Source organism: Chelmon rostratus, chromosome 13 (genome assembly GCF_017976325.1).
Source record: "Chelmon rostratus isolate fCheRos1 chromosome 13, fCheRos1.pri, whole genome shotgun sequence".
In the NCBI taxonomy this organism is placed as follows: domain Eukaryota; kingdom Metazoa; phylum Chordata; class Actinopteri; order Chaetodontiformes; family Chaetodontidae; genus Chelmon; species Chelmon rostratus.
Window position 1 is genome coordinate 6,530,673 of NC_055670.1, and position 24,347 is coordinate 6,555,019.

The 24,347-nt window shown below is 45.1% G+C and overlaps 3 protein-coding genes across 5 annotated transcripts in view; 1 reads left to right on the top strand and 2 right to left on the bottom strand.

Annotated features, from left to right (window-relative positions):
* Positions 1–24,347, top strand: part of ccnyl1 (cyclin Y-like 1) — a 38,079-nt gene that overhangs the window by 9,871 nt on the left and 3,861 nt on the right. The window contains exon 10 of one of the 2 annotated variants that reach the window (XR_006007277.1): positions 126–1,098. Coding sequence is in view for 1 of the 2 variants with exons in the window: in XM_041950038.1 (XP_041805972.1) it covers positions 126–242 (117 nt within the window). In the remaining variant the exon portion in view is untranslated. Of the gene's footprint in view, positions 1–125; positions 1,882–24,347 lie in introns of those variants that run through there. The other variant, XM_041950038.1, reaches the window with a different exon arrangement.
* fzd5 (frizzled class receptor 5) lies at positions 3,013–7,396 on the bottom strand. Its single transcript, XM_041950037.1, has one exon. It carries the CDS (start codon positions 7,146–7,148, stop codon positions 5,412–5,414), a length of 1,737 nt encoding a protein of 578 aa, XP_041805971.1. The 5' UTR covers positions 7,149–7,396; the 3' UTR covers positions 3,013–5,411.
* The window catches only part of plekhm3 (pleckstrin homology domain containing, family M, member 3), a 44,831-nt gene continuing 36,150 nt past the window's right edge, over positions 15,667–24,347 (bottom strand). For both annotated transcript variants that reach the window (XM_041950035.1, XM_041950036.1), the window contains exons 7-8: positions 22,174–22,331; positions 15,667–19,945 (exon numbers count right to left, since the gene is read on the bottom strand). In XM_041950035.1, the coding sequence (XP_041805969.1) occupies positions 19,783–19,945; positions 22,174–22,331 (321 nt within the window). In that variant the 3' untranslated portion in view covers positions 15,667–19,782. The remainder of the gene's footprint in view (positions 19,946–22,173; positions 22,332–24,347) is intronic.

The following is a 24,347-nucleotide window of genomic DNA, read 5'->3' on the forward strand; positions in this document are numbered from 1 at the left end:
TGATTTAGCACTTTTTGATTCTGCAGAGTTCTGTAATTCAAACACCTCGGGTTAAAACCCAGTGATCAATTGACCTTTTCTGGGAGACCTTTTCAGGAACTGTGTTTGTGTGTTTGTCCGTCCAGGCAATTTCAAGACTCTGTGAGGACAAGTACAAGGACCTGAGTCGAGCGGCGATGAGACGATCCTTCAGCGCAGACAACCTGATAGGTATACGACACTCCAACGCTGTGCTGTCATAGGTCAGACTGCTGCCGTCTGACTTCCAAAGCCCAGCTAGCCCACAGCCAGCCCCGGACAAACGCGGTCACCTCACGGGGTCGACGCAGCCACGTCAGGCGGGAGCCCTGAAATGCTACTGTATGACCCGCCCAGGCGGTAACTTACTGTTCGGCTGTATAGCTGCGGGATTGTCAAATTAAACTTGAAAATGAGGTGTTTACCTAAAACTTCACCACACAACTATTGTTTTTACAGATCCCTTATTTATTTCTCAATCGTCCCTTATTTCCAGGAGAAGGTGTGAAGTAGGAATTTCTCCACTGCAGTTCTATCTGAGGGGCCGTCTTTGGATTGTCAAAAAAATGTCATTTTGTGCAACAATTTTTAAATGATTCCACGCAGCCTTAAAGGTTAAGGCCGGCGTTAATATTGTAGCTGTTGTCACCAAATCCCATGAAAAGACTAAAATCAAGCGTTAGTTTGTCTGTGTCGTCTCTGACTTCCATGCGCTGTCTGTGGCTCTGAGCCTCCAGGCCATTGGTTACATAAATATTTAATATGGGTCACATATATTAATATTATCACATCGACAGTTTAATTCTTAAAAAGGCTCATCATTTCCTAAAACAGCTGCCACATCAAACATTACTCAAACCGGAGGAAATAGTGCCTTTGTTTGGGGCTATTTTTAGCAGTGGATGAATCCACATTTGGTGGTGCTAGTGAGTATTAATAGCAGCAGGAGGGTGTATGTGGGTTGATTTAAAATAAACCGTGCACAGCACACAGCTACTACAGTGTGTGTGTTTGTCATAATGAAGGAACATGTCAGCCAGTGCAACAGTGGCTGTGGATGCACACACACACACACACACAGTACTTCCTAGTGTGATCAGTTCAGCGTTGTTGTGTTTTCGTGGGATTTGTTGACAATAATAAGACGATCTAGAATATCAACAGACATATCCTTTAATCAGCACACACATCACATGGAAAGCAAAAGCTGTTCCCTGTAAATTAGACGTAACACCAGAAGTAACGTTTGAGAGTGTAAAGAAAGACTTGTTTACTGTGTATTCCAGTGGTGTTGGACTGTATTTCAGTAAATTCTGTACACATTTGAATTTGGATGGAGCGCACGACGTGTCTCAGATGACGAAGTATTGGAACGATTCCACAGGAGTTGGCTGACGTAAGCAAACCTCCAGTTAGCTCTTGCAGTGTGTCTGCGAATCAGGAGTGCCAATTTGGTGTCAGTTTCACTTTTCACTTCAGATGATCAAAAAGGCCAATTTACAGACTCTGGATCAGAACTGCGACTGTTTCAGCTGTTACATGATGACAAAATGTAGGCCTGGTCCACGCTGTCCGGCCTCTGTATTGTGCCCCTGAAGTTCTGCCATCCTGACCCCACCTCAAAGAGCCCATGAACAGATTACCCAGCCCGTGATTGTCCCAGGCCCCGACCAGAGCTTTCAAACAAACTACATAGATACTGAGGGGAAAAAGAGACTGATGGACGCTCCCCTCCTCTTTGCTTACTATGTAGGCTACTAGCTGTGAAATTTGTCTTGTTTTTAATTGAAACAACCATTTGCAGATGGAGTATTTTAAATAAACACTAATCATGTAACAAATACATCAAGTTGTGTTGTGTGTTATCAGTGACCTTCAGGTGATCAGTATATGTTGCTGTTGTGAGTGCCCAATCAGTTGTGCTTTCCCCAATAAATACAAATTCTGATCGCATTAATGTTCAAAACCCTGTGGAAGCAGTTGTTTCCTGCAGAGATTGTCTGTCTGCGGGAATCCAGTACGTAAGTTAAACACAATGTTTGAGTCAATCCAATAGTGCATCTAAGAACTGCAGCTCTGTGTGACAGCTCAGAGTTTTAAATGATTTCTGCATTAGTATGATGATTTGAAATGGATTTAATTTTACTGGATTAGCCAGACTGCCCATCCATTTTATTAATTAACAGAACGTCACATCAGAATTGACCAGCTCACAATGTGCATTGACACAGTGCTGAAGTTACACACACTATACAGTGACAGAGGATTTGATCTCCCAGAACAGAATCACTCTGATTTAATCGCTGTGTCTCAGATCATTCTCTATTTGCTACCTAGTGAACTTAATTTGTTGATTTCTGCTGTTTCATTTGAGTGTCCATTTTTTTTTTAAATGCATCAGATGTACTTTTTTCAAATTGTACTTTTTGTAAAAAAAATTCACTTTGACACTTGGGGTGATGATCATTCATGAGTGTCCAAAATTCACATTTACTGCTCACAGTAGAGAGAACAGTACGTGTTAGTGAATGAGTGTGTTGTTGTCGCATTGCATTCTGGTCTATGAGGCCTGTCAGGCAGTGGTTTAAAGATGGAGGATGGGGCTCCAGGCAAGAGACCACCTGTATGACATCATCACCTGGGCCAAAAGCAGCGACTCATCTGAGGAGAACAGTCTGCATGAAGTGAGTGAGCTCGAAGAAACTTTTCCAGTGTCCTCACACAGGCTCTCACAGGATACAGCAGCCTTTAGAGAGCGCAACTGACTTTCATACACTTGATTTGATTTGTTTTTCTTCCAGTTGACGATGAGCACACATTCAAATGTAGTTGAAATATACACTGACAGATGAGTTCACGCTTATTTTTGCGCATTTAACCATTAAGCTAGAAAACTGTTGTGCTCTCAAGACTACAAACCTCAGTAAAAATCAATACGACACACTGTATGAAATATACAGAAACACACAGATGTACATGACACGTGCACCAAACTTGAGGCCACTCTGTTTTAATTCCACAATATGAATCAAAATCTACAACATCTTTATATCCTTTGAGGAACTCTATCAATATGAAAGCAGACTCGCACTCAGACCTCACTGTCGGTTTTTTCCAACACTTACTGGCATTCGTCATCACTCACACGATCACATTCGCTCACACAAATCAGCCTAATAAATTAGAGATATCAGCTAGCATGTGGACACACAGTAGTCTAAAAAACACAACTGGCCAACAACACAGACAGAAAATATCACAGAGCGTCACAGCGGGGGGAGAAAGCAGGAAACGATCAGCTTTAAATGTACGCTCACATTTAGTAACACTCTGTCTTCTGATGTCACATCTGCACGGAGACACTTCTAGTTTGTTTCTTTTAGTTTCAGGTGACGTTAGCAGGTGTCTCTTTTCTGTTAGGAGAGACGGGGAAACAAACCAGATGATCCACATTAGACCACAGATCCCTTCTGTAGAACTGACTCATAGTGTTTCTGCACACAGCTCTGTACAGATGTACATACAGTATGTCAGTAATGTGAGTAGAGCCAACTGTGATGAAAAGCAGCGTCTTCTAAAAGTGCTCATTAACACTATAAATTATCTAAAATAATGACAGCTGTTAAAGTGCTTGTTTTGTCCAGCCAACTGTTCAAAACCTCCAAAATATTGAACTTACGATGTTTCAAAGTCATACAAAAAGAGCAAATCCTCGTATTTAACCGATGCAGCCAGTAAATATTTTGTGCTTCATTCTCTATAAATTTCTAATGATTATCATTTAGTGTTTCTGAAATCTAAAATCTAAAGTCAAATTGCTCCAATAAAAACACCAAAATACTGTAGATAAATATGGGATGTTTGACTCTCACCACCATTAGACAACAAATGGGTCTGCATGGGATGACTGTTTTCATTATCAATCTGATCAGAAGCTGATTTTTTTCTTGATTCTATCTTTTCTTAATGTATAAAATATAAAATAGTAGAAATGCCTGTCACCAAGGTCACATCCTCAAATTGTTTTCTCCACCCAACAGTCGTAAGATTTTCAGTTTACTGTGTTTATAAAGTTTATAAAAATGCATTTTTGCTTGAAATTATATTAATAATTAGTCGATTCTAAAAACTGTTGCCGGCTAAATTTCTGATTGTTCATTTAATTAATTGACTAATTATTTTGAAACAATCTATCAGTCGATGATCTTTTCACCTGTCTGTTCAGAGTCCGTGGCATAAAATAGCTAAAAAAACAGTGTTTCTCAAAGTGAGGTCCAGGGACCTTGTGGAGGTCGTTGACTTGGTATCAGGGAGTCCAGCAGAATTGTCAAAACCGAAATCTTTAAACATTTGGAATAAAAAAGAAGAACTTTACAGTAGAACATTCCACTCTGACCAATATTTTTTTGTAATTTATACCCTTTTGGACAGTTTTGGCTCACAATCTTATTCAGCTGACGGTCTGTGGTCTAATGTTGATCTTTTAGGGCGTCCATGTCTGGGAGTCCTCGATGTGGAGGGCATAAAACGAGCAGTTCCACTGTGAACCAGCAGGTGGGGGTAAAGGATGGTCGGCTTCGTCCTGCAGCTTGAACCTGATCTCGGCTCTACAGAGACGCACTTTAGGGACTGAGTGTGATGAGACCAGCAGTGCTTGGAGGTCACAGTGGCGTCCAGTCTGAAGGAATTATTCCTAAAGTCTGAGAGAATCTAAACAAAGGCGATTCCTCAGCACTTTTCACTTTGCAGTGGTACAAAACCCACCAGCGATCACACTCACACACTGACGTGAAACAGCACATTTACTGTATGTACAGGCTGATACCATTCACAGCTGTTTCTGTGGTGTCTTTCTCTTAGCTTGGCTGGTTACAAACTAAACATATCACACTATACACCTAATTTTTTTTTTTTTTACAGAAAAATGATACAGTATATACATCAATAAATATGTTTTTCTTCTCAGTTCTCGGGATGAGCAGATTGAGGCCTGTGTGATTCCATCGGGGATCCATGTACCAGATGTTTTCTCACTAAATATCAAGTTTGGTCTGTTTCAGCTTGGAAAAGCAGTTTCTGCTGTTGGAGTCGGTTTTCACAACAGCCTGACTCTCCGTTAAATAAGCTGCATTGGATTTTCTTCAGTTTTAATTCCTCATCGCGCAGGTTTGTTTCATTTTTCCCTTTTTTAACTGAAGCTTTTGGTGCATTTCGTATCGTCAGTCTAGTTTTGTGGGAGCTGGAGCTCAGAGCTCAGTGATGCACATGCAGACGTTTGTGTGCTCTCACGTTCTGGGTGACAGTTCTGTTTATTTGGGGGAACCAGCGAAGTTACAGGTTCCCCGTATGAACACCACTCGCTCCTCTGAAAACCTGTCGCTGGGCCACTCAGTTCATATATGGGACGGAGCAGCTTTATGGTAGATCCCTGATGTCAGACCAGTTCCAGTATGTCCAGTTAAAGCAGTACTGGCCTCACTGTACATGGAGGGGGGAGCAGTGGCTTTCCGCAACCAGCAGGGGCAGCATCGGGCTACAAACCTCCTCCAGGACTCCAGGGTTTTTCCTGACCAAATCCAGACTCCTGAGGTGATGCCCACCACCAAGCACATGAAGTACTTGAGCATGAAGACGGCGTAGTCCGGGCCCACGCCCAAGCGCTGGCGCTCAGACGGGCAAGAGCAGGCCAAGGCTCGCTCCCAGCCGGGCCGGTAGTACTGCTCATAGACCAGGCAGGCCACCACGATGGTGGCGGGGACGGTGTACAGCACCGTGAAGAGCCCGATGCGGATCATCAGCCGCTCCAGTTTGTCCGTCTTGGTGCCACCTTGCTTAATGATGCTCCTGATGCGGAAGAGGGAAACAAAGCCCGCGAGCAAGAACAGTGAGCCGGTGAAGAGGTAAACCACGAGAGGTGCGAGTACGAATCCCCTCAGATTCTCCAGACTCTGGTTCCCCACGTAGCAGATCCCAGCCACAGGGTCCCCGTCCACAGAGCTGAGAGCCAGGACCACGATGGACTTGACGCTGGGGATGAGCCAGGCAGCGAGATGGAAATACTGGGAGTATCCCGCGATGGCCTCGCTGCCCCACTTCATCCCTGCAGCCAGGAACCAGGTGAAGGACAGCACCACCCACCAGATGGAGCTGGCCATGCCGAAGAAGTACACCAGCAAGAAGACGAGGGTGCAGAGAGCGGGGCCGGTGGTGTCATAGAGGATGTACAGCTGGTCGCCAACAACGCTGTTGCTGGCACCACACGCCACCCGCTCATGGCCTGCCACCAGGCGGATGATGTAGCCCAAAGACACGAAGAGGTAGCAAGCAGCCAGGAAGATGATGGGTCTCTCTGGGTACTTGAAGCGTTCCATGTCAATGAGGAAGGTGGCGACGGTGGTCAAGGTGGAGATGAAGCACAGCACCGACCAGAGTCCCACCCAGAAGCTGGTGAAGGCGCGTTCGTCGGTTGAGAAGTAGGGCAGGTGGCAGGGCAGGGCGCAGTTGGGTGTGGGGCCGGTGTGGACCTGGCTGTACAGGGTGTGGGGGTCTCTCTTGATGGGGACCAGGGATTCTCGACAGCGACACTCCCTGTCGCACTGCGGCGGGCTGGGGGGTCTGGTCCGGCCTTTAGGTGTGGGCTTGGGGAAGGGTGGAGCCAGGGTGGTGGTCTCGCTGCTGTTCTGGTCCATGCACAGGGTCTCGTCGCCCAGCTGGGGCAGCTGCTCGCAGTTCATCCTCTCGGGCCACTCGAAGCCGTACTGGCTCATCAGGGGGGAGCAGCCCCGTTTGGCCCGTTCACACACGGAGCGGCAGGGCGGCAGCGGCTTGCGGTAGTCCGGCAGGCAGATCGGGGTGTACATGCTGCACAGGAAGAAGAGCAGGTCTGGGGAGCAGCGGATCCGGACCAGGGGCCAGAACTGATGCACCTCGAGCCCCACCTCCTCCTGGGTGTCATGGTTGAACTGATTGGGCATGTAGGTCAGGTTGTAGCCGATGCCCCTGCACATGGGCACAGTTATGGGCTCGCACACCAGATCCTTGGAGGCTCCGCGCGCGAGCCCAGGACCCCGGAACAGCAGCAGCAGCAGCACGAGGAGGCTGCAGGGCGCGTGCCTCGCCGGAGATGCCATGTAGAAAATGTTTTAGAAGAATGAATTTAGAGTCATTAAAACAAGACACGCAAGAAAAGTAATGGTGGAGGGTAAAGCAGCGACTTTAAATTTATGAGTTCATGTCGGAAAACTGGACGAAAACTTTGCTGCTCTGCGGGATAGATCAGGACCACAGTTTCACTCCGCTCCAAGAGAGAAAAAAAAATCACCTTTCAGCCCCTTAATGATTAAAACAAAACACGCCGGACTCCTCGCGGTAAACGCAGCTTGTCCATAAAGGTCCACAGAGCTCCAGGCGAGCCTCGGCTGTCAATCATTCACCAGCGCTCCCGCAGTCTTTGCGGAGAAAGTTCATCTCCGGTGGTCACGTTCCAGTAAATTTAACGAGCCTGCTTCCCGGCGGCTCGCGAACGCCACATGAAGTCGCATCGTGGGAAGAAGAGGAGGAAAAGCTGGCCGGCAAAATGCGAGCAGACAAAAAATCCCGAGTGAGATGTTCAGCGAGACGTGTGAAGGTGTCCGGTCCTGATGTGTAACATCCACTTGACGTCTCCTGCTCGGGTTTATTCCCTCAGTCACGTAAAAGCAGCGTTCACACACAGACACGCGCGCGTCACCTTTTTCTTTTCAAAAGTTTCAAAGTGTCGCTTTTGCTTCCTCCGCGGGATAACAATGAAGCGCACTAATAATCCGAAGTGTTCCTCAGAGTTGGAACTTGTTGTCCGGCAGGGCAGCAAGCGGCTGCAGCCTCCTCTGAGCCCCGGGACGGAATAAAGTCCGTCTGAAGCTGCGGCGCCTCCTCATCTCACGGAGCCACTGCTGCGTTCACGGCCTGTCGGAAATGTCACCGCGAGCGCACGGCGCGAGTATGAAAAGGAAAAGTGGCAGCTCTCCAATTAGATTTACAGCAGCATCCCCCCAAAACCACAACAAAATCTGAGTTCAGGAACAGTTCATGAAAGATGAGATATTATTAATATCTGACCACACGCTTTTCACTCAAGTCAGGTTTATGTGTATGAAGTGCTTTGTATGAAGCAAAGAAGTACATTAAGACTACAATTCAAGACACAGTGAGAAAAATAAAATAACGTGGAATAAAACAACAAATCAGCAATGTTAATGCAATTTAAATAATAAATTGAATTGAAAAATGAGCTGCAATCTCAGTGCAGTAATATAAAACACACTGGTCCTTAATGCGCCACTGCTGTGATTTAGTTACTTCTGGTGTCCTTTTACTTCTGCAGGAAAGTACATTCACTCTTGCATTTTAAAGGTACAATTGTGAGTACTTGTAATGAGTACTCCCATTTTTCATTAATTACTTTCTATTATATGAGGGGGGTTTTTATGTTTTTTTTTTTTAAATACATGGTTTAAACAGTTAGTCAGGCCCATTCAACTTTCTCCAAACTGACTAATGATTAATCAAGCAGTTGTTTTAACACTAGTTTTTAAGTTACGGTATATAATTACAGTATGTTTTATAACCCCAAACCTAGCGTGCGTAAAACTACTTGCACAAAGCCCTTCTCCGTCTCTCACCAACAGCACCTGAACGCATCAGTGAGTTGTATTTATGACTTCCTGCATTAAGAGGTAGGAGTTAACCGGGAGAGCCTGAAGGTATCAGATGATGGATAAGGTCTCTCCACCTACGGACACCACGACCACACACACACAAAACATTGTATGTTATTGTATGTTAGTTTTTTGAAGGTGACAGGTTTATTCTGTGGCTTTTTACATCATTCACATTATTGTCAACCTCACATTCATTTTGTGGACCTTCTTTGCTCATTGATTGTTTCTTTTACTGACATCCTGCAATTCTTAATTTAGCATCCAATATGTCCACTTTACCTCATACTTTTGTCTCAAACAGTCAATTCTATGTTCAACTCCTCTGCTTTAAGTCTGAATTCTGTTAGTGCTATCATGTTTTCCATTAGAGTTTCTCCTTCATGATACATGGCCATGTACACTGTATGTACAGATGAACATTAATATGCATTTGTTTGATCACACACACTCTCCGACCCGCCGACTGTGTTTGTCGTTTCCTCTTAGCTCTGCTTACATGACAGCAGACGTGATGGAGCGACACATTTAATGCAACACACGAAACCACGCACCCTCTGTCGTCCTCTTCCTCCTCTCATCTCATTGTTGCCAAAAATCTGTGGTGCTCAATAGCTGATCTCATGACTCTGCTCTCTGTCTGCACACACACACGCACACACACACACACACACAGAGCCATATCCAACATGGGACAAAGGTCACAACGCTCTCTGGGGGACAAAGGTCTCAAAGGGCGTGTTTGTGTGTGTGCACAACATATCAGCCAAGGCAAATCTTTCTCGTCTGATTTACCTTCGCATGTTCGTGTCTAAAGGCTGGACGGCATCAATCTCTCATGTACACAGACGCACACAAACACACACACACACACACGCACAAACACACACGTGTGATTACTTGTGATTTTCCCAGGTGCCAGGCCTGTTTGACTAAGACTTAAGCGAGAACACAAGGAGACGTGACCTGCATCTCTCAGTGATCAGGTAACCCTGGGATGAACACACACACACACACACACACACACACACAGTTGTACTTCTATACCTACATCAGGCATGTCCAAACTATTCCATAAAGGGCCGTGTGGCTGCAGGTTTTCGTTCCAACCAAGGAGGAGCACACCAGGCCAACCAATCAACATCAAGGGATCCCTTAGTTATCAGCTGAAAAGTGAGATCAGCTGATTAAATGAGTCCAGCCTGGTGCGCTCCTCCTTGGTTGACATGAAAACCTGCAGCCACACGGCCCTTTATGGAATAGTTTGGACATGGCTGACCTACATACTCTTACCTTACTAGTTCTACACACTAGACCATCAACATCCTAACATAAAAACAACAAATAACAAACACACACTCATAATTTATCAGAATTAACTACATATGCCTGCAGCAATTAACATCAAAAAGGACAAACCAGGTGTTTTTGGAGCCCCTGCCACCACATCAGATCTTTAAAGGACATACCCGGAGTGCCACAAGTACTCCATGTGGGGTCAGCCAGTACCCAGATGGGGTACTGGCAGTTTTCTAAAACAGATTTTCAACGTGGATTCATGTGAAGCTCACCTCACAAGAGCCATGTGATCAAATTCATGCAAAATGTGACAACTTGCAGGAATCTGGGATCTAGAAGGGGGGCAGAACAGGTTGAGAAACCCGGCTTTGAAAGAGCACTCCATCAGTTTAGCATTGTCTTGTCTTTGACCTTCAGCAAATCCACACCTGCTTTCTTCTGCCTTTGTCTGACATCTGACAGTGAGAGAGGGAGCACAGACAGACACGTCTGCAAGCACCTCCGCCGGACTTTCTGTTGACTTGATGTAATCTCGCCGCCTCTAAACCTCCCTTTGTGCTCGGGCCGAACACACCTTTTGGCTATTCACTCGCGAGTGATGTAAACTTTACTACAGAGCATTTTTCCACCCTCCCAGGCAGCCACTTTTCATGTCAGCGCTGCGTGGAAATCAACATGCAGGGGCTTGGAGCTTGTTTGTGCGAGGCGATCCGTCACCGTGAACAAACGTCACGTCTGCTTTTGTTGTCAGAGTTGCGTTGCTGTTGTGTTGCTCCGGCTTTTTACATCGAGCTGTACTTAACGTCCGGCTCTGTTTAGGATCTGCACCATAATGTTAGTGTGATAATGAATGTGGCTGCCTGGAAGGGAAAAACACATTAAAAACAGCCTGAAGCAGCGCTGCATGCTTGGAAAAACACTGGAAAGCGACACAGCTGTGATTGATAGTGAATGAGGCCGCTTTAACATTTCAGGCTAAGATCTGTAAGATCTGGACGTTTCTCCTGTTCATTCTGTTTTGCGATACGACCGGTCTCACGCTGTCGATTTAGATACTTTCAAAATGGATAAAACTGTTTTGAACAGACTTTATTGGCATTTTCATTGATGGCAGGACACAATAAGCCCAATCCGACTGTGGGTAACGTCCTGGTTGGTGTGTGGATGCAATAACATTCTGTATTATAGAAGCTTTTCAGGTAGCCCTGACATCCCAGACGAACCCAAGTCGTACCGCCCAGGTGAAGCATGAGCTGTGCCGTGGTCATGGTGTGGATGTCTCAGACTTTCACACCAGAGACAGCGGTTCACGTCCTGTCTCACACCAGCAGGTAAAAGCGAGGCTGTTTAGCTTTTTCAGGGATCAGTATCACAGTCTTCCTCATCAAAATGAAGAGTTGGGCTCATGGACGATGAAGCGCACTTTTGCTCAGTTCAACGCACTCAGGGGCAGCGTTTGTAACAGTAGCTTGTGGTGGCTAATGCTAATACTTAAGATAGTCCCGTCACTGACATTACAGGTGCCAGTAGTGGCTGCTGAGGTCCATTTAGTCACTGTTCTAGAGCTTTCGATCATATCACATGATCTTCATCAGCGTATTTACCTAATTTGTGAGCACTTATTGCACGGACGTGTAGTTGAAACTCACTGCGATGCTCCTTTAAGCTGAAGGGAGCCACAGATTCAGGTTCATCACAATGAGCGACCCCCCTTTCTCATTGTCACACTGTTTCCTCATTTCATACATATCATATTATTATATTATGTTATTATATTATTATAGCCGCTTTTAGGACCTGTCATCATGTCGTTGAAGCTCTAAACTACATTTTTTGATTTAAACAGTTGTTACTTTGGTAATAAATCACAACATGTGCAACGTTAGAGCTCTGAGGAGGCGATGGAGGGGGATTTAAACACACACACGTCTCAAACATACTGTTACAAGTTAATGATGAAGACGGCGGTTATCTAACGCTGCGGTTTGAGACTTCTGTGCATGTGGATTTTTTTTACAGCATCCCCTTCTAACTGCTGTGGATCCAGGCAGACTACACGAGGGAACAGGATCCAAACTCTCACCTTTCAAGCCGACAAGGGGTCAGTGTTCATTTTGGCACCTGACTTAGCTTTAGTCTAAGTTTAGTCTTTTGAATAGTTTCAGTTTTACATGGACGCATATCTGCACTTTAACCATAAAACGGCATTTGAAGCGAACAAACTAAACTGCCACTGTGCTTCAGTCCAGAGACATTAGAGTTGTTCAGTGTCAAAGCCTTTTTGAAACAACATCTGTTCCTCTGTGGTTTTATTTCTCCTCCCTGTGGGCTGATACAGGTGTCTGCACAAAGCCTCTGTCCTGCTGCACACACACACACACACACACACACACTTCTCTCTCTGTTGATAACACAGTGACAAACGTTTAATTGTAATTTGCTGAATCTCTGATTAATCATTTACTCTCATCAGCTCTATTTGGATTTGAGTTTATTGTTTTGAGTTTTATTTTCTCCTACAAAGGTGCAGCTGCAGTCTATTGACACCAATCATAAGTTCTATTAAATTCACTCAGTTCTTGCATGAAAATAATGTGGCACCATGCCGTCCATTGATTTAAAGGCCAGTCAGTCATTTCATGTCTATGTCTATATGTTAATAATAAAACTGCACTGTGTGACCAAAGACTTCATCACTGACGTAAACAAAGCTTGTAAAACAAATTACTCAAGTGTAAAAGAAAAGATCTGTTTTCTGTTGATGATTTAACAGAATTACTGACTAATTGTCTTTGTATCAGCTGAACAAATAAACATGACAGATGATCCTGTGAGCGGCGACCACTGAGGACACTGATCACTTCCTGAGTAAAAGACTTCTTTATGGGTTTAATGACACGAGGAGGAGCTTACATTATCAGATTACACTCAAAGTTTTTTAACTTTTTGATTTAATATCCTACAATCAGACTGTTTATAGACAAAATCAAAAGTAATTAAAAATTACACCATGTAGGAGATTAAGAGAGCATGTAATCAAAGAGTTAAATGAATGAGTACATGCGATTTGAGGATTTTCTTAAATCGTCAGTAAGTTGCACAGAGTTTGGTTGGTGGTCAGTCAAACTGTTTCTTTTAGGTTGTTGTGCGTCTGCTGTTTTTTCGCAGGCTTCACTGACTCCCTGCGCCGAGTGTGGTTAAGCCCGGTGAGGAAGGTGTTTAACGCTTAACAGCGATGAGAGAAAAACACATTTTAATCAAGATTTGAGTGGATGAGAAAACAGCGGATCTGCCCTTTACCATCAGCTCAAACCCGCTAAAAGCTTGGACGTGACCAAACGAGCCTCTGAACAACCAGGTCACTGAACACTGGGGCCCTGCCAGCTTTTGTGTAGCAGCTCGCTAAATGTCGGTGGGGGGGGGGGCACTGTGTGTGTGTGTGTGCGTCAAAGCATACACCCTCCTCATGTTGGGAGAGAAGAGGCCCGGTCCTTCACTCCTCTGTGACCGTTGTCCACCTCCCCCCTCCTCTTCCTCCTCCTCCTGTCTTTTTTCTTTCCTCCATCCTCTTTTTCTCCTTAAACTGTCTTTTGTTTTCATTTTCGTTGGCATTTCTGCTCCGTCGTTGTTCAGCTCCTAAATGAGTCTTGACTGGCCCGCAGGCCATTGGAGAAGCACAAAGGACTTCGTTCTACTCGCTACAGTTGATCCATTGTGGGCGTCCCACAATGCACTAATTGGCGATGACAATTAAGCGCGGTCGACACTCAGCTTCGATTTGCCCGCTGCTCGACATACATCACAGGCAAATGATTCAGCCTGCGAGCTCCCTGCTCTCTCACACAATATGCAGATTCACTCCGGCAGGTTTACGTTCACCTTTCACTCACACAAATCTGTGGGTTTTTTCCCCCCCAGCTCAGCTTGAGGTTGAGCTCATAACCTGACGACCAGCCGCAGGCCGACACGTTATCGCTGCACTTTGGAACCGGCAGTTCACAAACGGCCTCGGCACAGAAGCCACGCAGCGGCTGCTCTGGAGCTTTCGATCACGACATACAGTCTTCCTCGGCAGATGCCGATCATCCAGTTCTCATGAAATTGTAGCGGAATGGAAAAGTTAATGTTGAGTTCACAAAGTGCTCAGAATACTGCAAACAAACTGTGTGATGTGGTCAGAGGTGATCCTTACGCAGGGTCCTGATTGGTGGCTGCTGATCTTGGGTCTGTGTCAGCATGTTTAACACCTGAGTGGATCCTGACTCTGTATCAGCTCTGATCGGGAGACGTTTTGTTTTTGGTTTGAGGCAGACTTGGGGTGTAAACTGTGAGGAAAACATCATGTTCGGCTGCTTGTTAACTGGAGGAGCATCATGCTGCTGCCTCTGCTTCTTTCTATTTGGGTCTGTTCAGGCTGACTGCTTTTGGATCAGGTCTAATTATCCTTTGGTGTATTTCAGACAGGTTCTGACAGTCCTTGAGTCCCTTTCTAGAAACTGATTTATGCACTTTGAGTTCTGGGTGGTCTTCCACCGGTTTGTTCCTGATTGGTCTTAAAACACCTCTACAGTCGGGTGTTGAGGATGAGCCTCAAACTATCTGAAAAATTAGGACGCTTTGGAAAGTTTAAAACAGAACGTGATCATTTTCTAATCCTTTTTGATGTATACTCAACTGAAAACAGTACATAGACAATACATATTTGCTGATTAGCACTAAACACAAGTACAGCTAAGCCTGATGGGAAGGTTGTTAGTTTTGTCATAAACCAAAGTCCTGGACAAACTGGTGATCCTCTGAAACTGACCTGATGATGGAGACTAAAGTGACAATAATTCGCCCAAAGAACAGTTGATGAGACGCTTCATTCAAAAACACAAAAGTCGGCCTCATGGTGGCACCGAAGGTCAGCGGGGTTCATCCTCTGGGGATCATGAATGCCGGGACAACAGTTTAGGAGATACGTGAGTCCGGACTGACTGTTTCACTCACATCACATCGTCTATCACACCATTTCATGCCTGTGCATCAGTGACGGTGTGATTCTGCTGTTGTTGCAGATCTGGGAATGAAGCCGAGGATGCAGAGCGGAGTCAGATCTTCAGGTTGCTGTGTTCACTGTTGCTGGTTGACGCGGATGAAAGCGTGAAGTGGGAGGTGTTTGGACATCTAACAGTGAGTGTTGAGGGAGGAAATGTGCTTTCCTTCAGTTTTGGTAGAGGTGTATCCTCAGTAATGAAACATCTGGACAAAACTGTGTCACTGCCCATCCATTGGTAGCTGTTTCTGGGACTTCTGAACATTTTAAGGACTCCAGGTCATGTTGAGGCTTAAATTGAGAAAGACTGTGTTGTTATGTTGCTCCTTTGCAGAAGACTGCAGGTGTCAGTTTCAGAATAAAAAATGTATGTATGTTTATATATTCACTCATACCTTTAATGAGATACAGGATGGCAAAATACTGTAAACTGCTGCCATTTGTAGCTAGTGCTGTTAGCTCACCAATGCAAAACTACTGCCTGGATCTAGCTTAATAACTACATTACTAAAATAAACCTTCATAATCTCAATATTAAAGCAGCAGAGGTCAAAGGAAGCCAAATGTCCTCGGCCAAACAATAGGAACATTTCTCCACACACGATGCAAACACTCTCACTATTAAGAAGTTTGTCTTTATTGGCATCAGTGGCTAGCGGACAAATCTGAACAAAACCAGACATGAGGAAGGGCTGATTAAATCAAAAAATCAACTTCCTGTGCTTGCATAAGAGTTTGGCTGCGATGAAAAGAAACAATGATTAAAAAAATAACTTAAAAAGTGCAAAAGAGAGGACATTTCAGTGCAGTCACTCTGCTTAAATACTGTACAATATATTTGTCTCCGAGCACGTCGAGTGAAAACATACTGCGACGATCATAATGTGCCTGCAACATAAAGAACAGTCCAGTACTCACACACACACACCCCGGCTCTAACATGATGACCTGTAAACACAGTTTAATGTACTGACAACACTGACTCTCGTTTTCAGCCATAAAACGACCTGGAGATTTCGTCTTTCTGTCAAACCCGGCTGCTGTCACTCCAGGCAGAGCTGGAACAGATCAAACATAACAGATTCTTCAACATGTTCATATTTATGCTTCACATGGAAAATAATAGGACGGGCGGGAAAAAACAAAAAGAAAAGATCATCAACCAAACACAAACCTGCACTTCAAATTGTACGAATAAATAGACGACAACATTCTGCAAAACACAAGCAAAGAAATTAATTCAAGTTTTAAAGTGGTCAGATGCATCAAGTCCACAGATCTGCTGTCCATACAGAGCCCAGCAGGCATGAGGGGCTTTTCTCCTTCTGGGGGGGGACATTTGTGCAAACACATTAGTAATCCATGCTCTGGAATATACTGTAGCTTTACTGTGTCTTTTTAAGTGCATAACATGAATTCTACAGAGCGAGCTCCACCTGGAGCTCTGCTCTCTGTGCAGAGCTCTAATCTGTGGGCACAAATAACAACACTTAACCTGAAACCGGCCGAGCTCTGGAGGACACATCAGCATGAGTTTAAAAAAAAAAAAAACAGCAAACGAATAAAAAGGAAATTAAAACAAAAAACTTCACAGTCGGAATACATCAGTCCAATCAAAAATACTTCAACAGAAGGCTCTGCAGCCTTTCCATTGGTTTTTATGCAGCAGGCGCAATCAACCAACAATAACTTAAACGCTTCATTTTTAACATCGCCTGACACGGCTGCAGGCATGAGCTTCAGAACAAATGAGAAACAAAAGAAATGTAAGCAGCTGACATCAGTGCACTTCTCCTGCCTTATGTTCCACTACACTGGGTTATTTAGATCCAGTCTGCAGCGTCCTACACGCTTCAGAAACCGGGATAACTGCCGGTCTGATCTCTGCTCGTCTCAAACACACACATCGACGAGGTTTGTCAGTCGGCCGCTGATCACGGCCGCTTGTTCGCGCATGAAGTCCCTTTAAAGTTGACGTGGTTTTATGGCTCAAACAAGCTAAAAAGAGAGGACGGAGAGCGGACGGATGGGCGAAGACTTAACGCTGAAATTAAGACCAAATCAGTGCAGCGGCACTGAGACTCAGAGAGGAAACCAGAAGCAGGAAGAAGCAGCTACATTTCCATCCATGTTATTTCAAATTCTGCTATATCAAACTTTAAAGCTGCGATCCATGACTTGATGAAGCCCAAATAGTCTGATTTTTTTCTCCAAGCTCGTTGTGGATATTTAGAAACGATTTTTGGATTCTGTGACAAAATCAATGAGTGCAGCTTTAAACGTTGGTAGAGTCAGCATTTCCTGTCTTTCTTTCTTTCTTTCATTTCTGATCGGAGTAACACGGTGTTCAACACTTCTTGTTTTGAACTATAAAAATGAACTTTGTAGGATTAGGATCGTCAATAGTTTTGGATATTTGCCGAAATCATAAGACAAAAAACCAAACCAAAGCCAAACACATTAGCCGATTCTGACGCAAAAATTCATAGAATTTTATAAAGTCTTCAGTCGCTTTCTGTTTTCCTTGTTGATTTGATTTCTGGACACTCAGGAAGCTGATTTTTCAAACCTGACTTCATTTTTCTAATTTGCCTTAAAACAGGACGGAGCAGCGGTGTTCAGAACAGGACAACTAAAGGGTTTCCAGACCTTTTCACATGAAAGCAGTGGGTTATAAAGGCCATCTAGGTTGCATAGAGATACTAAAAGCTAAAGCTGCTATCATGTTCGATAGATTCTGCATGAATAAAGCACAACAGGAAGTAGAATCACGGAGGAAGAGGGGAGGGAAAAGGCAACAATGAAAGAGTATATTATTGCCCCGGTTATTTTACAGTTAGTGATGGAGGGAGGAGGATGTGCTCACACAGACGGACAGTCCCTTTGAAATGAAATCAGATCACTCAGAAAACGAGTGAAATCACTGAGCTCAAAAACATCTTTCATTCCACATGTACAAGGTAATGAGTCAGTTTAAGGATAAGAAGAATGAGATCAGATAGAAGAGGGACAGAGAGGATGGAGGGATTTCTATCCTTCAATCACACCTATCACTTTCAATTATTATTATTATTATTAATATTATTATTATTTGGTAAAACATCCCAATCTTATGGCTCCAGTTACATCCCAAGTGAAGCTAAAATCTGAACACTTGACTCTGACTGTAAAACATCAGTATGCTGCTTCCTCACGAGCAGCTGTGGTCACTTTGGATCGACACTTGATTTCAAGTTGTGGCAGCAAACGTTAGCAAAGAGTCCACAGGATGTTATGAAACTGTCCCCGCGGCATAATCCACCTTCCCCGCAGGGTCACCTGACAAAACCCTCACCGGGCAAGGCAGCCAATCAGATCACTCTCTGACATGAACATCATATTTCTGCTGTTTGCCTCTGGATCTCTGTGATGAGGGAGAGGGAAGGCCGCGATAACTTTGTCCCACAGCTTTCTACACTACCCTGCAGTGTCTGCTCAGCCTTAAAACACATTCATCTGACACTCAAGCTGGACTTCCTGGACTGTTTGTCATGGTCTCATCGGTCTCTCAGTCAACCTGCGAGTCTCCTGGAGCACACACCAAATGCACTTGCGCCATATTAAGGCAAATACGCTAGTGTGCTTGGAGCATAGTGAGCATGCAGACAGACGGTGAAATAGTGCTGCAGGGGTGGCGTGAGATGTTTCCCCCACCATTAAAACTGGTTAAAGGAGAAGTTCAAGTCTGTCTTGAAACACTGCTGAGATACTCAGTGTACACACTGAAACAGTTTGTGCTTGTGTAATCTCTTGTCCACACTGGCCATTTAAAGTCAAATCAAGTGGATTTCTTCCAAAGTTACTCTAATGTTTTACCTGGAGGATCTCGACAGCAGATTTAACAGCTGTAACTGACGTGAGTCCAAGCGGACGGCGGCTGCTATTCTCTGTAAGGAAGGAAACTACAAACTATTTCCAGCCGCCTGTCAAGGCGACAGTGTGTGAGGGCTTCACACTGAAATGCTTTTCTGCAACAAAAGATTATTTTCATCGTAGATTAAATCGTTTCGTCGACATTAGTCATTTAGTCTGTAAACAAAGACAAGAAACACCGTCACGTGTTCCCGGAGGCCGTGGAGGCTTTTTCAATTTGCTCATTTGGTTCTCAAACAGTCCAAAACCAAAAGAAAGGCAGCAAATCTTCACATTTGAGAAGCTGGAGCCACAGAATGTTTTGCCTTTTTCAATAAATGATTGATCGGTTGCCAAAATTGTGAATCGTTTTTTCTCTAATCGTTTCATGACTGAACTTAAGCATGAAAGGTGGGAGTCGTTGATCTGGATCAGCCACCAAAACGCCTCAATTATTTCTTCAGTTTATCAGCCGTGATGCACGTTCAGGAAGTGACGTGGTAAAGATGGCAGAGGATGCCCTTGACGTGTGATGTCTGACTATAAAATACATGAGCAGTTGAGTCTGTAAAGCGTGGCGCCGCAGTTCTTCTGTTGCGTTTCTCCCTGCTTGTTACAGTACGACAAAGGGGGGGGGCTTTGCTCAGGTGTGTGCAGGTACACACACATACACACAAACCTAACGACATGTCAGATGCTCTGAGCTCGTCCTCTATCTCAGAATCTGTCCCAGACTCACGCACAAATCGGAAAAAGCAGGCACTCCATCCAGCGCAGCGGCGGCCCAGCAGGCCCGGCAGCAGCCCGGCGGCGCCCTGCTCCTTCCCGCCTGTGTGCGTCTCAGGTGTCCTGGTAGGGCAGGTGGAAGCACCCGGGGCTGTCGTCGTCAGGTGACCAGAAGGACGACGGCCTCTTGTGGTGGAGTTCTCGGCGAACGCAGCGGGGACACGGCTGCGCTTTCTGTCGACACTCGGCGTGGAATACGGCGCCGCAGCCGTCGCACCTGGAGACACAGAGATGAACACAAGGGTCGGTCGACGCGTTTCTCTAGTTGTGTGAGTGTGTCGCAGTTCCATTTGGTACCAGATTTCATTTCAACTCAAACGACACAATGAAGAAAAGTATTCGGTGCGCATTTTCACTTAGCACAGCGACTTCCTGGAGTCATCGTGACGTTTCCAGGCAACCAGTGGAGATGCCAGGAAGTCTCCGGTAATAGTCCCACACATAAAGGCCTTTACAATTACTTCGATTAGTTCGTCAATATATTTTTCCAAACTATTGTCATATGTACCATAACACAAAATGTCAACATTACGTGCTGAAAAAGCAGCACGACTTTGTTTGGAACAAGTTTCTGTCAGCTTTTGCGTCGTGAATAAAGCAACAACCAATCACGTCGTGGCAAACGTCACAGCACAGCTGCTAATGACAACGGCCGACCCGCTGAATCAAATTCTTTTGGAGGTTTGGTCTTCGCTCCAATCAGCAGTGATAACATTTTACTCACCACGTTAACGGCATTGCTAAAAAGTCCGGCAGGTTGTTAACGAGCTAATTAAACAGCAGATCCCAACAGCTAATATAATGCAGCAGATTACAAACCTGAGTGTAACAAACTGGGATTATCTATTAGGTACAGCGGGCTGTTTATCGCTCATTTCCTCCACGCTCACTGTCTGAGTTACACAGTCAACAGTCCAGCTCAGCTCACTGGATCTTTATAGCTCAGTTCCAGTAAGTACAGTAGACACAGCTGCTATCAGTTAACACTTAACACTTCCTTCGCGAGTCATAAAAGACAACTCAACGAGCAAGGTGTGTGTGTGTATGAGTGACAGTCCAGGCTGTGTCAGTGCCTCCCTCCGCTGCTCGGCCGGGGCCAGGGGTCAGGGTTCTTCCAGGAATTGGTCCCGATCGGCTCTTATCTCTGCTGTCTGTCACTCTGAGGTCCAGTGACGAGGCTCTGGACTGTGTTAACTGTCCATGTCGCACACACACACAGCTCTCATGCCAGCCAGTGGCACTAACAAGCAGCAGGTTCAGTTCTGCTGCCCAGACTGAGAGCACTTACTCACACACACATTTCATCTCCCTGCTTTGTGTCAGATCGACACACATTTTGTTTCCAGGTGTCCAGGTTTTCAGATATCCGTCTCGAACATTTCTGCCTCCACTCAAACACAACAGCGGTGAACGGCGTTTAGCTGATGCTGCTCACGGCGTTAAAAAACATTCAGCAGCAACATCTCTGTGCAGAAACAGTGTCCCTGTGCTGTGGATAATCCACAGACCTCACTGGAGGCTGTTTTCATAGGGACTGAGCCTTGGAGAGGAAGCACTTCCAATGAAAACTGTTCACATCATGCTGAGTAACCAGAACATTGTTTAAGCATGGAGATGTCGCTGTTGATGTTTTATAAAAATGTCATGTTTCCACGCTGCGAGCTCCAAAAATGAAATTCCATTCAGCTTGGTTTGTATTGGGGGGGGGGCAGAAGTATCAGATTCATCTATATTAAAACCCAGATATCAAAACTCCCCACAGGGCTGGACGCGCTAACAGGAAGTTCAAAAATGATGTATGTTTTTAAAGAATTTGGATGAGGCCACCTTTGATGAAGTCAGTGACAATCTAAATGTCTTCACTCTCTGGCTCTAAAAATTTAATTTGGCCCTTAAAAAGACAGAAGATCGTCAGTATTCAAGTATCCAAACACACAAATACTCGACATACACGAGCTAAAAGAAATCTGGCTCCGAGCTCAGGCAGCTCAGTTTGTGTCCTCTCACCCGAACATTCATTCACTCAGCAGGTCAGCCTCCAGAGAAACACTCAAACTACATCATGTGTGTTTTAGACCTTGCTTTGTTTTTAGGAACACTCGGGGAAAATGCGAGGTTCTTGACAGAACTCACTGTCCTCTGAAGAACCTCTCCAGAAGCTTCAGCAGGACAGGCTTTCTCAAGATAAACCGGACATGAAGCAAAACAAGACACAAGAGGGCACGAATTCAATCCGAGCAGCACGAAATGAAAAGAATTGTTCAGGTTCAAGTTGAAATTGTTGAAAGGGATCTTGTTTTTTTCTCGAGGTGTCTGTCTCCACTGCACGGGCGCACAGACACACGGTCAGATTTGCTCCATGTTCAGTCCGCTCATTGACAGGTGACTGAGTTACAGTAGAAGCCACTCTTGATAGCACCAGGAAGGGTATGGGAGGATGTGTACCTCTTGGTGGCGCTCTCCTGGAAGGGGTAGATGACCTGTCCGTTGTGGCAGAGCTCACAGATGAAGCCTTTCTCTCGACACAAGCTGCAGCTGAAAACATGGGAGCTGGCAAACTTGATCACCTTGGACAGGAAGGGAGCCAGTTTCCCATCAATGACCTGGAGGGGGAGGAGAGAGGAGAGGACACAGTCAGCAGCAACAAAGACTTAAACATGTCAGATCACCATACAGGTGCCAGACTCTGACATGACAGGTGTCGACTGGCTGTGAGCATCCTCAACAGCAGCCGATGCAAATGTGACATTTTGATCTGGCTGCACACCTGCAGGAAAACCGCAGTAATCGTGCCTTATATATATATAATAAGAATGTCATCTGCATCCAGCAATCAGACTTAGAGATACCAGATTTAGGTAAAAACTAGTGGCCATTGGCAACTTTTGATATGTTTTAATGTAATTTGTGAACAAACAGATTCATTTGAGGCAGTGTGAATGGAGGCAAAGACCTGAAGATGTTTAAACATGTGTAAAATAACTGGACTTATTGTGAAACTGCAGGACTTGTGAGGAAAAACGAGGGGGAAAAGGACAGGAATCCCCGGTAGGTTTGGAAATCAGTTAAAACGAGTACAAGAGAGGAGAATCCCCTCTGGCCCAGCGGCAAGACGGAAGGAGAGGAAACTGGGGGAAGGAAGGAGGAAGACGGTAAATGAGGTGAACGCCTTCTAATGGCAACGCTTGGCAAGTTCCTTTAAAGACTGAGGAGGGGCTTGGCGGCGGGGGTCTGGAGTCGTACTGTAGTGAATAGACAGCAGATGACTCAGAGAGCAAAGCAGTCAATGAAAAGAGAAGCTGTGCAGAAAATTCCAGAAATAAAAACTCCATACGGTCGCAAGGCTGCGTCGCATCATGTTAATAATGCAGATGGAGCTATGAGCTCAATGACAGTGTGTCTGCGAGGCAGAGAGGGAGAGCGTCGCAGAGAAGAACAGAGCATAAAGTAAGAGAAAGCGTGGTACAGATACAATATACAAGAGAGGTCTTGAGAGAGAGCGAGAGCCTGTATTCAGATACAAGTGGTTCCACCTGGCAGAGCTCTGGACCTCCCAATTATAACCTCCTTCATGCTGTTTGTTGCACGACGGGGATGAGAGGAGAAGAGGAGGAGATGAGATGGAGAGAGGAGGAAGAAACCACACACAGAGGAAACGTTACAGTAAATCATACACAGGGCCAAAGTCTGTCAGACTTTACACTCAGATAAACGGCTAACACGGAACAACCATAACAACCCACACTGTGCCCTTCTGCACCATCTATGGTGTCAAATTATTCCTCTCAGACCAACACGACAGTGAGATTTTCAGACCAATATCTCTTTTTTTTTATGGTGTCCCTGTCTGCTGTTTTCAAGGCTGCAGAAACAATCGTGAGCTTTGCAGGTTGCGTGAAGAATGAATGGATACCTACACAGCTACATCCACGAAAAAAGTGATGGCTGCGAAAGTAGAGAAGATGATGGCTGAGAATGAGCCGTGCAGGCTGTTGTGAGTCGAACTTTGAGCTTTGTGGAAAAACACGAGTAACCACGACCACAGCTTCCATGTGGAGTGAAAATGCCACTGGTGGGACGGACATGACGCTCACTGCACTTGCTAATGTAAAAGGCACAGTTTGTGGTTTCAGGGGAACAAAGTGCCGTAACTATTTCTTGACCACCAGTTATTTATTGACTCTGGCTGTAGCTCTGTTTGGGCATCTGGGATGCGTTGGGTTGTTTTCACCAATTTACAGCATGTAAATCCTGCTAAACGACACATTTTTACACTGCTGTTTGTGCAGAGGCAAACCAACCAGACATGACTTAACTAGTGAGCTCTACAGACGCTGCTAGGCATATTTTGAGCTGGAGCCATGTTTTCAGTTGCTATGGAGCTGTTTTTGTATGTGTGTGCTTGCCTCATACACGCAGGTGATGTGACACACATTCCTGCCAGCGGTTCACACACTGAAGGAGAAGGCTGCACGCTAGAAAACATGGATGTAAACAAACAGCAGGTTTAAAAATAAGAAAAACAGCTGTAATACATGAACGCAACAAGGGCTTTCGAAGGGTTGTTGTTAACAACATCTGGCACACCTGATCAACTGGACTGACAGAAAATCAATCAG